Source organism: Sus scrofa, chromosome 6, assembly GCF_000003025.6.
Source record: "Sus scrofa isolate TJ Tabasco breed Duroc chromosome 6, Sscrofa11.1, whole genome shotgun sequence".
Taxonomy (NCBI): Eukaryota; Metazoa; Chordata; class Mammalia; order Artiodactyla; family Suidae; genus Sus; species Sus scrofa.
The window spans coordinates 165,364,739-165,381,727 of record NC_010448.4 but is presented as its reverse complement, the minus strand read 5'-3'; the positions used below and the strand labels follow the sequence as shown (position 1 = coordinate 165,381,727).

At 41.8% G+C, this 16,989-nt stretch overlaps 1 protein-coding gene across 6 annotated transcripts in view; it reads right to left on the bottom strand.

Annotated features, from left to right (window-relative positions):
• Positions 1 to 16,989, bottom strand: part of LOC100511937 (phosphatidylinositol 3-kinase regulatory subunit gamma) — a 134,409-nt gene that overhangs the window by 20,941 nt on the left and 96,479 nt on the right. For all 6 annotated transcript variants that reach the window (XM_013999442.2, XM_021096722.1, XM_021096723.1 and 3 more), the window contains exons 4-7: positions 14,561 to 14,741; positions 13,112 to 13,237; positions 4,173 to 4,315; positions 1,309 to 1,485 (exon numbers count right to left, since the gene is read on the bottom strand). In XM_013999442.2, the coding sequence (XP_013854896.1) occupies positions 1,309 to 1,485; positions 4,173 to 4,315; positions 13,112 to 13,237; positions 14,561 to 14,741 (627 nt within the window). The remainder of the gene's footprint in view (positions 1 to 1,308; positions 1,486 to 4,172; positions 4,316 to 13,111; positions 13,238 to 14,560; positions 14,742 to 16,989) is intronic.

Below are 16,989 nucleotides of genomic sequence, written 5' to 3'. Positions count from 1 at the left end.
TTTATTTATTTATTTATGTCTTTTTGCCATTTCTTGGGCCGCTCTTGCGGCACATGGAGGTTCCCAGGCTAGGGGTCCAATCGGTGCCGTAGCCACCAGCCTACGCCAGAGCCACAGCAACGCGGGATCCGAGCCGTGTCTGCGACCTACACCACAGCTCACGGCAATGCCGGATCTTCAACCCACTGAGCAAGGGCAGGGATCGAACCCGCAACCTCATGGTTCCTAGTCGGATTCGTTAACCACTGCGCCACCACGGGAACTCCTCAACCTTTATTTAGATAGTATCTGTATATACAGCTAAAAATCACCTTTCCATCACTCCTCAAGTGTGCCATCTTTCATCCCTGCTATCAACACACCTCTATTACTTAAATATAGAATTTAATACTTTTTTTTTTGGCCTTTTTAGGGCTGCACCCGCGCCATATGGAGGTTCCCAGGCTAGGGGTTGAACTGGAACTGTAGCCACTAGCCTACACCACAGCCACAGCGATGCCAGATCAGAGCTGAGTCTGCAACCTACACCATAGCTCACAGCAATGCCAGATCCTCAACCCACTGAGCAAGGCCAGGGATTGAACCTGTGTCCTCACGGACACTAGTCAGATCCATTTCTGCTGAGCCACAATGAGAACTCCTAGAATATTAAAACATAAAAGTATAAATACCCTTTATTTTATTTGTCTTTTTAGGGCTGCACCTGCAGCATATGGAGGTTCCCAGGCTAGGGATCCAACTGGGAGTTGTAGACGCCAGCCTACGCCACAGCCACAGAAATCCGGGATCCGAGCCGCATCTGCAACCTACACCACAGCTCACGGCAACACCGGATCCTTAACCTACTGAGCAAGGCCAGGGACCGAACCTGCATCTTTATGGATGCCAGTCAGTTTCATTAACCACTGAGCCACAACGAGAACTCCCTAAAAACCCTTTAAATGGACTGTTTTGTATACTTATTTGTATATTATTATTATACAAATAATTACGTGACCATGAGGGGTAACTTGTGTCTCTGTGGTTTTTCTCTGTGGTTTTTGTATTTTAGGCAGACATTAATTGATCTGTACTTTCTAAGCTCTATCACTCTGCCCATCTGTATGGATTCAGTCTTACCGTCTCAGTGGCCCCACACCCTGCTTGAGGCAGACGCCGGTACCCACTACTAACGGGACTGCTTCTCTGAATCTTACAATCTCACTGGCCGGCTTTCAGTTACAAATCTCTTCCTCTACCTCTAGCGTCTCCAGTGTCAGCCGTAACCGGGTGGCGGTGGCTCCTGCCACCCGGGCCCACAATACTCACACAAGGTGCTGATCTCGGATCTTGCGCAGCTGGATCAGGTCAGGTTTGATACTATTCATTTTTTTATCTATTTCCCGGTTGTCCAAAGCTTGTTTCTTCAAATCTTGCTCTAGACGCATTTTGCTATCATGAATCTCACCCAGACGTGATTTCAATTTGTCATAATTCATCATAATTCTGTGAAAATATTTGACATGTTAAGGCTAAAATAGGAACCAAGCTTCAGAAGTATGCGATAGTGTGAGCTCAGCCCCAGTACCCCATGTGTGAAGGACATCCGTTGTCTCTGCCTGGCACAGATCCATCCCTCCTCCGGGAGCAGCAGCCTGATGTTCCCCTCGGGGAAGGGTTCCCGCCCCCACCTCAGATTCACCGGGGAATGTCCACACAACCCAGCCTGGCCAATAAGAGTATTCCGTTCCATCCCATCCCTACTTCAAGCCACAGTGACTTGTTCAGGAATGGGAATAATCCCCAAACTGACTCAATGAGAGTCAAATTCAGGGTTCTTGCTAAAATAATTTAAGTAGAGATTCTCTCTTTCCACTGGGATTGTTAAATTATGAACATGTGATTCTAAGGCTCCCCCAGCAGTTAACGCTGCTACCTCATGGGGAAAGCCTGCCTAAGGATGAAGCCGACACAGGACAACTGAGCCAAAAGACAGAGGGGGAGGAGAATCCTGACGATCGTGTTGGGCCCTTGGTTACTGCGAGGATTAAATGTGGTAATATATGTAAAAAGGACTCAACAGAGCCTGGGACACCCCAGTAAGCACTTACTCAGTAGAGGACGGCCTAAGCTGCTTCAGCACACAAAGGTTTGCTGTACTCTGAACCCTGAGGCAACAACTGTCTGTATTACTCATCTGTCCCTCAATCATGCGTAGCTTTATATTACTTATTAAAACTTCATCAGGCTTTTCTTTTTTTAATGGGCACATCTGCAGCCATTATGGACAGGGACTAAATCTGAGCCACAGCTTCGACCTATGCCACAGCTGTGGCAACACCAGATCCTTGAACCCACTGTGCCAGGCTGGAGATCAAACCCGTGCCTCCACAATGACCCCAGCTGCTGCAGTCAGATTCGTAGCCCCCTGTGCCACAGAAGGAACTCCTCATCATGCTACTTCAATTCCCGCCGCAACGAAACGACAAGTTCTTTCCTATTTTATATTAATAATAATTGTCATTTATTGATACCATGTCAAGATACACACATACACGGTACACACACACACACACACACACCTTTCTGTACCAAGAGTCTGTGTGTGTATCACTTAGTTCTCACAGAATTTCAACAAGGCATTATCCACAGCTTTATGGAGGAAGAAACAAGCCCCGAGAGTTAAGTCGGTCCCTCAGGGTCACACAGCTAGTAATGCTAAGTATGGAGTCCAAGTCCACGTTGTAACCATTAGGTTACAGTGCCTCACAACACTTGATTCTGTTCTTATATACACAGGAGTTCAGTTACACTTTGGTGCTAATATAAGAAATAATTTTGCTTTTCTCTTGCATATGATTCATTTTATTTATTTATTTATTTATGGTCTTTTTGTCTTTTTAGGGCCTCACCGGCAACATATGGAGGTTCCCAGGCTAGGGGTTGAACTGAAGCTGTAGCCGCCGGCCTACACCAGAGCCACTGCAGTGCGGGATTGAGCCACATCTGCGACCTACACCACAGCTCACGCAACGCCAGATCCTTAACCCACTGAGCGAGGCCAGGGATCGAACCCGAGTCCTCAGGGTGCTAGGCAGGTTCGTTAACCTCTGAGCCATGACAGGAACTCCCATGTTTAGTTGTTACCCACTTTTCATTCCTCTACCCACTACTATTTGCCTTAGTCTTCTGATACTCCACGAAATTTGCTTTGATAAAAGTTCCCAATACCCTTTTAGGTGCCAGACCCAGTACGTCCCATGCTTCTCACTCTGTGTAACCTCATCCTTAGTCTCTGCCATGACCTACACACTTCTGCCTCCCAAATCCTTTCTGTACCCTGAGCTCCAATTCCAAATAACCAGCTATCTGCCTCTGAGATAACTCCACCTGAGTTCTCACAGGGCCTCAAAACCCATTGGTTTCAAACCTGAACTCCCCTCAGGTATCCCATTTGGAATAACATCATCCCTCAGTCGCTCATATTAGAAACCTAGGAGTGATCTCGGTTTTCTCCCACACCTGCCGTATCTGGGTGGGCATCAAGTCCTCAGCATTTCCATCAACTCCCCCTCCTTTCCTGCCATTACTCTGGTTCAGGGCTGCATTATCTTTTAACCTGATGACCACAAAGATGCAGCGATGCACTGAATCACCTGCAACATGCAGGCTGGTCTCCCTGCCCATTGGTCTTGATCTGCCTTCACTTTATTCTCAGACTGCGGCTACTTGTTTTCAGTTCCACGAATATTCCATGAGCACCACTATATACTCAGGCACCACAATACATGTGCTGGAGCTCTCAGGGAAAATAAGCCACCATCCTTACTGTCCACGAGCTCCCAGTTCGGTGAGTGTGACCTTCGGCAAATGTTACGGTAAGGATCAGGATCAGACACTACTGGGGTGGGGACAAAAATCTCCTAAACCAGTCTAGGGAATCAGGGAAGATTTTCCAGGAAGCCATATCTAAGCGGAGTCCTAAAGGATGAGCAGGGGTCAACAATTTAGGACGATGGAAAAAGAATGAAAAAGAGAGAAGGTTCGGCTTGTTGCCATGAGTGTAACAGCAAGCAATTCCATGTGGCCCAACTGTCAAGCTCGAGGGGGTGAAATCAGACGTGGCAGAGGTTACTAGAGAAAAAAAGAAGTCTTGGCTCACTGATGCACTTGGAGGTACTGGGCAGACTTACCGTTCAATTTCCTTTTCATTCCCCTCTCTCCGAAATCGCTCAATATATTCTTTGCTATGTTGTTCTTGTGTGTGACACTGTTCTTCGAATATCTTAATTGTCTCATTAAAAGCTTCAATTGCAGTCCTCTTCATCTGTATTTCCTATAGGAGAAAAAAACACACACTTCATTACCTATATTTTTTGTAAACTTAAGTATTAAATCTTATAATTCAAGTGATGATTCCATGTAAAATCAAATTAAGAGGCCCAAACAAGACCCCATACTAAACCCTTCCCCTTATTACCTATATGCAAAATACATCACTCAAGAATAGCTATTATCTGAAATGTAGCTGAGAACCACAGAAAGGCCTCTGAGTTGCTAGAGAGATTTAAGACAAGAATAAAGTTCTGCCTTTGTAACTACTGCAGTGCTGACCTCTAAAAGGTGCTGAAGGAGTGAAGAGACAGAGGGGAGGAGTCTATGCACCAAACATGCCAAGCCTTGTTCCCAAAAGAACTCTATGGAGTCTCTTTATTCTTACCGTCATTTCTAAAGCACGTTGTTTTCCAAACAGGTTTGTTAGTAGATTAACACAATTAGAAGCAGAAAATTAAAAGGAAAAGAATAGCTGCTTTCAAATAAGATGAAAAACTAAGAACTCAACAAAACAGAAGCCCAGGAGGCTAAGCCTTTCACACTAGGCTAACTGGTCCTCCAGTAGTTCCAACAAGCTCTGAGGGTACCGGCAGACTTTAGCATCTGAAACATGATCTTCCTAAAATCTTCAAAGAGTGTTAAATTTTTTTTCAATTTACTTTAGAAAGTCAAGAGAGGCATAGATCTAGAAAGATTGCTATACTGAATGTTCAAAATTTTCAAAGTTTTGATGCTTATGGGATAATTCCTCAACTATTCAGCACTGATTAATTTCAAATAATTATTAAGAATCCACTATATAGAAAGTACCATCTGGTGTTAAGGAGATTAATAAAACACGGGGCCTGCCCTCCAGGATTCAGAATATACAGCTGAAATAGATTTCTGAATTTGAATAAGGTTTTGTTTCATGTCATGATAGAGGCAATTAAGTGGGGGGAACAGTTACTTACTGCTTATAAAGATTTCACAGAGGAGGCAACATTTGAGCTAAGCCTTAAAGCACTGGGGAAGGAGAAGAAAATTTAGCATGGCACATAGATGGCATAGCATGGTATCTACATGAAATAATAGTGGATGTTCAGTAATCATCAATAGCTCTGTAGAGCTGGAACATAAGGGGATAGCAGATGAGGGACACTAGAGTCTTATGATGCCCCATAAGGCTGAGGTCATATCACACATATTTCAAATAGAAATGTCAACTTTACCGGGATGCCCATATCTAAATATCTAGCTATAAACTGCACAACTCTCAAATCATGGTGGAGGGTCTTAGCTCCCTTCTAAGGTTACAAATTACTTATTAAGGTTTTGGCTCTGCACTTGTAAAGAAAATACCGATCATTTGACGTAACTAACACCGGCATATGTACTGGTGGGTAGGGCAGGAAAAGGAAAAGTGTCTGGTGTCATTGCCAAAGCAGCAACTTGCCCATTAAACAAGGTCACTAAACCTACCACTGAAACCATAAACCGACCTGTACTTGTGATCTTTCTCTCCTTTCTCTTCCTCTTATCTACATGTGCTCGGGGTCTCGCCTCGCTTTCCTTTCTCAGGTACTTCGTTCCATCACATCGGCTAGCCTCGCGTGCATCGTTCACCCGTCCAGTCTCATGGCTCCTTCTCATCAGTAACAAACAAGTTCTAGTAACACTACTTTGGAAAAAAAAATCCTTAACCCTAAATTCTTTTCCAGTCACAGTTAAGCGTCTGCCTTTTCCCTCTTCATCACTCATTCCTACTTCACCTCACTCTATTCTGCTCTGTATCGCCACTCCACAGAGACGCTCTTTCCAAAGTCAAGTCATCTCACTGCCGAATTCCCATCTCTCATCCCAAACCATCACTTAGTCCCATCACTTTCCTCCTAATTATATCTAAGTAATTCAGATACCAAATATCCCCACATGCAGGCTATTCTCACACTGTGCCAACACTGACTTGGGATATACCATCTCTTCCCATTCTCTGGGAAGAATTCAATTGCATCAGAGCAATCTACATTTTATCTAAGATTTCGCAGGGAAAGAAAAAAAAAAGAGGAGGTCTGAACCACTGAGAAACACTGTAACACTTACAGACAGAGGAGATACATTCTTCCATCTCCCTGAGGGTTAGTCCTCTCTGAGGCTCAGTTTGTACCATGAGTCTGACTTCAGGCTCTTGACAAGGAGGGAGTGCTTTCATTCATTGTCTTGCGGAAGTTCATTCAACAAACAACTGAACGCTAACTACACGCCAGGCATTATTTTAAGCACTTGAGATAAATAAGTGAACAAGCTTAAATAAAGATTGCTGCCTTTCTGGAACTTATAGTTAGGGCATTATACAGACAACAAATAATAGACATAAGTAAATAAATTACATACTTTGTTAGAATGTGGATAAACCTTTACATACCTTCTTCTGGTGAAGAGAAAAGCAGGATGGGAAAGGAGAGGTGGAATACAAGTTGGAATTTTAAATAAAGTTGTCAAGTGGGCCTTGCTGAGATGACATTTGAGCAAAGCCTTGAAGGAGGTGAGGGGGTTAACCAGGTAGCTATCTGAGGGAAAAGTGTTTCAGGCAAGGAAAGGGCCAGTGTAAATACTTGAAGGCAGGAAGCATGTCTAAGACATTTAAGGAACAGCAAGAAAAAAAGGGAGAGGGCTCAAACCAATAAAATTACTTATGAAAAAGAGGTTACAACTGACACCACAGAAATACAAAGGACCATAAAAGACTATAAGTAACTATATGCTAATAAAATGAACAACCTAGAAGACGTGGATAAATTTTAGAAAGGTACAATCTTCCAAGACTGAACCAGGAATAGAAAATATGAACAGACCACTCACAAATACTAAAATTGAATCTGTGATTTAAAAACTTCCAACTAACAAAAGTCCAAGACCAGGTGGCTTTACAGGCAAATTCTACTGAACACTTAAGAGAGGAGTTAACACCAATCCTTCTGAAACTATTCCTAACTCATTCCGTGTGGCCATCCTAACCCTGATGCCAAAACCAGACAAAGACACCAGACACCACAAAAAAAAAAAAAAAAAGATTACAGCCAATATCAGTGATGAACATAGACATAAAAATCCTCGACAAAATACTAGAAAACCAAATCCAACAAGGATTAAAAGGTTCATAAACCATGATCAAGTGGGAATTATTCCAGGGATGCAAAGATTCTTCAATATCCCTAAGTCAATCAGTGTGATACACCACATTAACAAATTGAAGGAGTTCCCGTCGTGGCTCAGTGGTTAACGAATCCGACTAGGAACCATGAGGTTTCGGGTTTGATCCCTGGCCTTGCTTAGTGGGTTAAGGATCTGGCACTGCCATGAGCTGTGGTGTAGGTTGCAGACGCAGCTTGGATCCCACGTTGCTGTGGCTCTGGCATAGGCCAGCGGCTACAGCTCCGATCGGACCCCTAGCCTGGGAACCTCCACGTGTGGGAGTGGCCCAAGAAATCACACACACAAAAAGAAGACAAAAAAAAATTGAAAAATAAAAACCAAAGGATCATCTCACTTGAGGCAGAAAAAGCTTATGACAAAATTCAACATCCATTTATGATTTAAAAAAAAAAAAAAAAACCTCTCTAGAAAGGGGATATAGCAGAAGCTACCTCAACATAATAAAGGCCATATAGGGAGTTCCCATCGTGGCTCAGTGGTTAACAAACCCAACTAGTATCCATGAGGACATAGGTTCGATCCCTGGCCTCGCTCAGTGGGTTAAGGATTCAGCGTTGCTGTCAGCAGTGGTGTAGGTAGCAGACTCGGCTTGGATCCTGTGTTGCTGTGGCTGTGGTGTAAGCCAGCAGCTTCAGCTCCAATTTGACCCCTAGCCTGGGAACCTCCATATGCCACAGGTGCAGCCCTAAAAAGACTAAAATAATATAAAAAAAAAAGCCATATAGGACAACTGACAGTTAACATCACACTCAACAGTGAAAGCTGAAAGCACGTCCTCTAAGATCAGGAGCAAGGCAAGGATGTCCGCTCTCACTACTTTTTGTCAACACCGTTTTGCAAGTCCTAGCCACAGTAATCTGAGAAGAAATAAAAAGGATCCAAGCTGTAAAAGAAGTAAAACTGTCACTATTTGCAGATGGCATGATACTATACAGAGAAGATCCTAAAAATGCTACCAGAAAACTACTAGAGCTCAACAATGAATTTGGTGAAGTTACAGGATACAAAACACACAGGAATCTGTTGCATTTCTATGCACTAACAACAAAAGATCAGAAAGAGAAATTAAGGAAACACTCCTATTTACCTTCACATCAAAAAGAATAAAACACCTAGGAATAAACCTACCTGAGGAGGCAAAAAACCTGTACTCCAAAAACTGTAATATGCTGATGAAAGATATCAAAGATGGGAGTTCCCACTGTGGCATAGCAAGTTAGGGATCCAGCATTGCCCCAGCTACCTCAGTGGTGGCACAGGTTTGATCCTCAGCGTGGCACAGTGGGTGAAGGATCCAGCATTGCCGCAGCTGTGGTGCAGATCACAGCTGTGGCTCGGATTCAATCCCTGGCCTGAAAACTTCCATATGCCAAAAAAAAAAAAGAAAAAAACAAAGAAACAAAGAAATCAAAGATGATACAAACAGACAGAAGACCTATCATGTTCTTGGATTGAAAGAATCAATATTGTCAAAATGACTATACTACCCATGGTAATCTATAGAATCAGTGCAATCCCTATCAAGTTACCAATGGCATTTTTCACAGAACTAGAATAATTTCTTTTCTTTGCTTTTTAGGGCCACACCTGTGGCATATAGATGGAAGTTTCCTGGCAAGGGGTCAAAAGAGCTGCAGCTGCTGGCCTAAGCCACAGCCACAGCAACACAGGATCCGAGCCACATCTTCTACCTACACCACAGCTCACAGCAATGCCAGATCCTTAACCAACTGAGCGAGGTCAGGGATTGAACCCACATCCTCATGGATGCTAGTTGGGTTTATATCTGCTGAGCCACAATGGGAACTCCCTAGAACAAATAATTTAATGGAGAAAAGAGAGTTTCTTCAATAAATGGTGCTGGAAAAACTAGATAGCTACATGTAAAAGAATGAAATTGGAATATTCTTGGAGTTCCCGCCATGGCTCAGAGTAACGTGAGGACACAGGTTTGATCCCTGGCCGCCCTCAGTGGGTTAAGGATCTGGCATTGCTGTGAGCTGTGGTGTATGTAGGTCACAGGTGCAGCTCGGATCTGGCAGTGCTGTGGCTGTGGCATAGACCAGCAGCTATAGTTCCTAGTCTGGGAACCTTCACATGCCACAGTGCAGCCCTAAAAAAAAGACCAAAAAAATAGAATATTCTCTAACAACATACACAAAAATAAACTCAAAATGGATGAAAGACCTAAATATAAGACCAGATACTAAAAAACTCTTAGAGGAAAACACAGCAGAACATTCTTTGACATAAATTACAGTATTATTGTTTTGGATCTGTCTCCTAAAGTAAAGGAAACAAGAACAAAAATTAAAAGATGGGACCTAAACTTAGAAGCTTTTGAACAGCAAAGAAAACCATAAAGAAAACAAGAAGACAACCCACAGAATGGGAGACAACATTTGCAAACGATGCAACTGACAAGGGATTAATCTCCAAAATATACAAACAGCTCATGCTGCTCAATATCAAATAAACAAACTATCTAATCAAAAAACTGGCAGATCTAAACAGACATTGCTTCAAATAAGACATGCAGATGACCAAAAGGCACATGAAAAGATGTTCTATATCACTAATTACTAGAGAAATGCAAATCAAAATTACAATGAGGCATCATCTCACACCAGTCATAACGTCTATCACCAAAAAGTCCACAAACAAGAAGTTCCCTTGTGGCCCAGTGGAATAAGGATCCAGGTTGTTGCAGCTGTGGCATAACAAATGTGGCACAGGGAGTTTCCGTCGTGGCTCAGAGGAAATGAATCTGACTACTATCCATGAGGACGCAGGTTTGATCCCCAGCCTCGCTCAGTGGGTTAAGGATCCAGCATTGCCGTGGGCTGTGGTGTAGTTCACAGACTCGGCTCGGATCCTGCGTTGCTGTGGCTGTGGTGTAGGCTGGCAGCTATAGCTCCCATTCTACCCCTAACCTGGGAACTTCCATATGCTGCAAGTGGGGCCGTAAAGACAAAAAAAAAAAAAAAAATTGTGGTGCAGGTTTGATCCCTAGGCTGGGAACTTCCATATGCCCCAGGTACAAAAAAAAGTCTACAATAAATGCTAGAGAGGGTGTGGAGAAAAGAGAACTATCCTACACTGCTGGTGGGAATGTCGACTGGTACAATCACTGTGGAGAACAGTATGGAGGTTCCTTTAAAAACTAAAAACAGAACTACCATAGGACCCAGCAATCCCACTTCTGAGCATATATACAGAAAACCATAATTTGAAAAGCTACATGCACCCCAGTGTTCACTGCAGCACTATTTACAATAGCCAAGACATAGAAGCAACCTAAACGTCCAGTGACAGATGAATGGATAAAGAAGATACCATACAGGAGTTCCCCTTGCGGCTCAGCGGTAACAAATCTGACTAGTATCTCTGAGGATGCGGATTTAATCCCTGGCCTCGCTCAGTGGGTTAAGGACCTGGTGTCACTGTGACTGTGGCGTAGGCCAGAAGCTGTAGCTCTGATTGAACCCTAGCCTGGGAACTTCTAGACACTGCAGGTGCAGCCCTAAAAAGAAAAAAAAAGAAAACTGCGTAAGTAAATATAAAAGCCAGTATTACTGTACTTTGGTTTGTTAACACTCCTTTTTTTCTATATGATTCAAAAGACAAATGCACAAAACAACAAATCTATGTTGATGGGCATACAATGTAACAAAATGTAGTAAGTGGCAATAACAATATAAAGGGAAAAATAAAAATGTACAGGAGTAGAGTAATTTTTTTTGGTCACGCCCACAACATGCAAAAGTTCCGAGGCCAGGGCTTAAATCCACACCACAGAAGTGGCCCGGGCCTGTACAGTGTCAATACCAGATCCTTAACCTGCTGGGCCACGAGAGAACTCCAGAAGCAGAGTATTTATAACCTACTGAAAATTTATTCAATAATTTGGTATTATTCAAACTAGGTTATTTGATATTAATTGATATTAAAATATATTAATGATAATCTCCAAGGTATTCACTAAGAAAAATTTTTAAACATACAGAAAAGGAAAGAAGTGAGGAATCAAAAGGTGTACTACAGGAGTTCCTGTCGTGGCACAGTGGTTAAGGAACCCAACTAGGAACCATGAGGATGCGGGTATCCCTGGCTTCACTCAGTGGGTTAAGGATATGGCATTGCCATGAGCTGTGGTGTAGGTCGCAGACATGGCTCAGATCCCGAGTTGCTATGGCCGTAGCATAGGCTGGCGGCTATAGCTCCCATTAGACCCCTAGCCTGGGAACCTCCATATGCCACAGGTGAGGCCCTAGAAAAGACCAAAAAAAAAAAAAACAGGTACACTACAGGAGCTCCTTCATGGCTCAGCAAGTTAAAAATCCGCATGGTCGCTGCTGTGGCTTGGGTCGCTGCTGTAGCGCGAGTTTGATCCCTGTTTAGGAACTTCTGCATGCCTCCAGTGCAGCCAAAATAAAATTTTAAAAAGAAGTCAGGGAGTTCCTGTCGTGGAAGAGCAGAAACCAGGAATCATGAGGTTGCGGTTTCAATCCCTGGCCTCGCTCAGAGCGTTAAGGATCTGGCATTGCCCTGAGCTGTGGTGTAAGTCACAGACGCGGCTTAGATCTGATGTTGCTGTGGCTGTGGTGTAGGCTGGCAGCTGTAGCTCCAACTGGAGCCCTAGCCTGGGAACCTCCATATGCTGCAAGTGCAGCCCTAAAAAGCAAAAAAAAAAAAAAAAAAAGCTAGAAAAAGAGGAGCAAATAAAATTGAAAGAAAGCAAAAGAAAAGAAATATTAAAGAGCAATCTGTGCAACAACACAAACACTAGGAAAAAAACCGATTAATATTACAAACTAGAAATGACTCAGGCAAGCTATTGTTGCCCTGAAGATTCACTTTGAATTTGGTAAAATGGATTAATGCTACTATAATTTATTAATCAACACAGACTAACATATCTATGTACATGAGAAACCTTGTTTAATATATTTTTTAGGCCACTATTGACCCGAATATTGCAACAAACTCTATTTCCTAAAGATGCAAAACTTAGTTAAAAGTTTCCAGCACTTTTTATATATTATGTAACAATTCAGGGCAAATTAAACCAATTCAAGTGTAACTTAAAAAAAAAAAAACACCATATGATATCACTTGCATGTGGAATCTAAAAAAACATGACACAAATCTATTTATAAAAGAGAAACAGACTCAGAGACAGAATTTGTGGATACTAAAGGGAAGGGGGCAGGGAGGGATAAATTAGGAGTTTGGGATTAGCAGATACACACTACTACACATACAACAGATGAACAACAAGGCCTACTGTATAATGAAGGGAATCAATTACATTCGATATCCTGCAACAAACCATAATAGAAAAGAATATGAAAAAAGAATATGTATGTATATATGTATATATATAACTGAAATCACTTTGCCGTACACCAGAAACTAACACAACACTGTAAATCAACTATACTGCAATAAAAACAAAATTCTGAATCAAAAACATTTAAAGATATTAAGATAGCTGAAGATTGTCAGGTGAATTATAGACAATTTTAAAATTACAGAATATCTGATATAACTATAATACTTACTGCATACTTAACGACCTAAACAATAAAAATATACTAACCTGGGATGTTCTGGTATATTCTTCATATAGCCTGTCATACTCTTTACTCTTTTCCTGATACTGAGAGTGGTACTCTTGCAGTTTTTTACCTACTGCATCAATGTTATCTTCTTTTACCAACTGATCCTATATAAGTAAACAAAAGAAATAAAGAACGTTAACAATGGCACAGAGGCTTAAAGAATCTGGCAGTGGCTGCAGCTGCAGCATAGGTCATAACTGTAGCTCAGGTCTGATCCCTGCCCCAGTAACTCCACATGGGACAGGGTGGCCAAAACAGACAAAAAATTTTGAAACATGGATTTTTCCACTTTTTTTTTTTTGTCTTTTTGCTATTTCTTGAGCCGCTCCTGCGGCATATGGAGGTTCCCAGGCCAGGGGTCCCCTCGGAGCTGCAGCCACTGACCTACGCCAGAGCCACAGCAACTCGGGATCTGAGCCGCATCTGCAATCTACACCACAGCTCACGGCAACGCCGGATCCCTAACTCACTGAGCAAGGGCAGGGACCGAACCTGCAACCTCATGGTTCCTAGTCAGATTCGTTAAGCACTGCGCCACGACGGGAACTCCTTTTTTTTTTTTTTTTTTTTTAATAGCCACACCTGTAGCACATGGGGTCAGATTGGAGCTGCAGCTGCCGGCCTATGCCACAACCATAGCAACCCAGGATCCGAGCCACATCTGCAACCTACACTGTATCTCACAGCTCACCGTAACGCCAGAGCCTTTAACCCACTGAGCAAGGCCAGGGATCAAACCCTCATCCTCATGGATACTAGGCAGGCTCATTACTGCTAAGCCACAATGAGAACTTCCCCTATTTATTTTTAAATTGTATTTCTGCTTTAAGTTTAAGCCACTGTCTTAATATCAAGCATCCAAAAGCGTTAATCCTTTCATTAACCTTTAAATTACATCAAAATTGTTAATACTTTAAAAATTTTTAGTATAAATAGGAAATATAAACAGAATTATTTTTATATAAATAAACACATGCAACAAGCTATTAATGGATAGGAGCCACAAAATAAGTTCCAAAAATATGTTAAATCTTTTTTTTTTTTTTTTTGCTTTTTAGGGCCATACCCTCAGCATAAGAAAGTTCCCAGGCTAGGGGTAAAATCGGAGCTACAGCTACCAGCCTGTACCACAGCCACAGCAATGCAGAATCTGAGCCATGTCTGTGACCTACACCACAGCTCACAGCAACACCCAGATTCTTAACCCATTGAGCGAGTCCAGCGATCCAACCCACACCGTCGTGGTTCCTAGTTGGATTTGTTTCCACTGCGCCACAACAGGAACTCCAAAAAACACCTTAAATCTTAAGGAGGAAATTTAAAACACCTGGATTTCTCTTTTTTAACTGATAAGATTGATGAAGCAGAATCCAGTGACGTTAAACAACGACTTGCCCGTTAGTTGTCAAGAACTTGTGTCATCCTACCTGTTGGTATCTGGACACTGGGTACATCAGCTTCACATCAAGTTTGGGGTTGTACTGAGCGAGAGATTCGTGATGATAGTGGTTAATGAGTTCCACCACAGAATTAAACGTCAGAGGATCAGAAAAGCCGTATTTACCATCTCGATGATAGATCTTTATTAGCTTATTATTGCCTCCCTTCCTGTGAACAACAAAACAACAGCTGTAGATTCTTCTCCCAAAAAATTCTATTAAAGCATTACTTTTACATGGAGATATGAAAGCGCGGTGTCACATTATAAACAAATATCAGTATTTAATGAGACGGAATGGGTAAACAGGCATATATTATGGGTATAAAAGTATACATAATATATTATTTTTACAACTACTTCTTTTGTCTATAAAACATTTTGATTACTAAATCAAAGGTAATATACTTGAGTTCCCGTCGTGGCTCAGTGGTGACGAACCTGACTAGGATCCATGTGGATACCGGTTTTATCCCTGGCCCTGCTCAGTGGGTTAAGGATCTGGCATTGCTGTGAGCTGTGGTGTAGGTTGCAGACGCAGCTCGGACCTGGCGTTGCTGTGGCTGTGGTGTAGGCCAGCTGCTGCAGCTCTGATTAGACCCCTAGCCTGGAAACTTCCACATGCTGCAAGTTCGGTCCTAAAAAATAATAAAAGTTTATAAAGATCAACATACTTATACAGCTTTCATGATCAAGAAATTTAGCAAAAATAATAAAAAAAGACAACTAAAACAAATTGTATCTTTTGTTTATTTTCTGAATGAATTAAGTTTAAATTCTGTATCTACTTTTTCAGGAAGAACAAAGAAAACTCTTTAGGATCTAAAGCTATGTGTTATATATCTGTGGAGGGAAGCAGAAGCAATCTCTATGTGAAAAGGGGGTGATAACCATTTGTCACACACACACCAACACAACACTCAGAGCTTTACTGTTAGTGTATAAACATAATTAAGCTTCCTGAATGATTTATAACTGAGTAACTAATCTTGCATCTTCCACTATTTTGTCTTTTATATTTGCTTATAATTCTTGGAAATGGCTTTTTAAGCTATCATAATATGTAAATGATTCAACTGTCATTCAACTGTTTTACAAAGTACTGCTTTTGAAGAGCCATTTATATTATCTGGATGTAATTTGATGCTTGAATAGTTTAGACCACTTTTGTTCACTGAGTAATGTCCAATGGTCTCTTAAAAGATAATTTATAACCAAAGCTTAAAACGGCAATGTTTTTTAAGTCCCATAAGGTATAATCTAAGACCACAGCAAGTTGATTCATTATATCATAGCAAAATATAGTAGCACTCATTCCCACTCAACTGTTCTCATAGCAGCATGCAGACTGAATGGGGAAAAAAATATGCTTCTGTATCTCTTTACCCCATGTCACTACACATGATAAATGAAGCACTGAGATTTGTGAAAAGACAAACACAATAGGTTTGAATCTATGGATTGGTTTAAATTTAATGCTTAGAAGGTATTTAAATGGATAAAGGACTATTCCTATAAAATGTACATTAGAAGGACCGCCTGATCAAATCCAGTTTCTATAGGTATATATGCCCACAATAAATGTTATAAGCTGGTCTCTCTGCTAGAGAAAACTAAAAGGCACTCATTCATTCAAAAAGAACTTACAGAGGGAGTTCCTTTGGCTCAGTGGGTTAAGAATCTGATGTTGTCACTGCTGTAGCTCTGGTTATTGCTGTGGCGAGAGTCCGATCCCTGGCCCAGGAACTTCCACACGCCAAGGGTGTGGCCAAAAAAAACTACTGAGTATCTACCATGTGCCAGGAATTGTATGAGGCACAGTGCACATAATAATAAACAAGTCAGAGAGACTCCATGCTCTCACGGAACTTACAATTTAGGAGCATGAGAAACCTATCTCCAGCTTTTTTTCTTTTTTCTTTTATTTTGGTTTTTTGTCTTTTTTGCTTTTCTAGGGCCTCTCCCACAGCATATAGAGATTCCCAGGCTAGGGGTCTAATCAGAGCTATAGCCCCAGCCTACTGCCACAACCATAGCAAAGCGGGATTTGAGCCACATCTGCGACCTATACCACAGCTCATGGCAACACTGGATCCTTAACCCACTGAGCAAGGCCAGGGATCAAACCCACAACCTCATGGTTCCTAGTCAGATTCATTAACCACTGAGCCACGACGGGAACTCCATATCTCCATCTTTAAGTTTATAAAGAGGATAATTTTTCATTAAGATATAATATAAAAACAAATACCTATATACCAAATGATAATAAATCCTATGGGAAAAAATTAAGCAGAGTAAAGGGAAGAGATAGTTGAGGGGTGGAGAGATTGTTATTTGATGTATTTTACACCAGAAAAGCCACTCTGTTCAGATAACATTTAGCAGAGTCCTAAATGAAGCATAGGAGCTAGCACA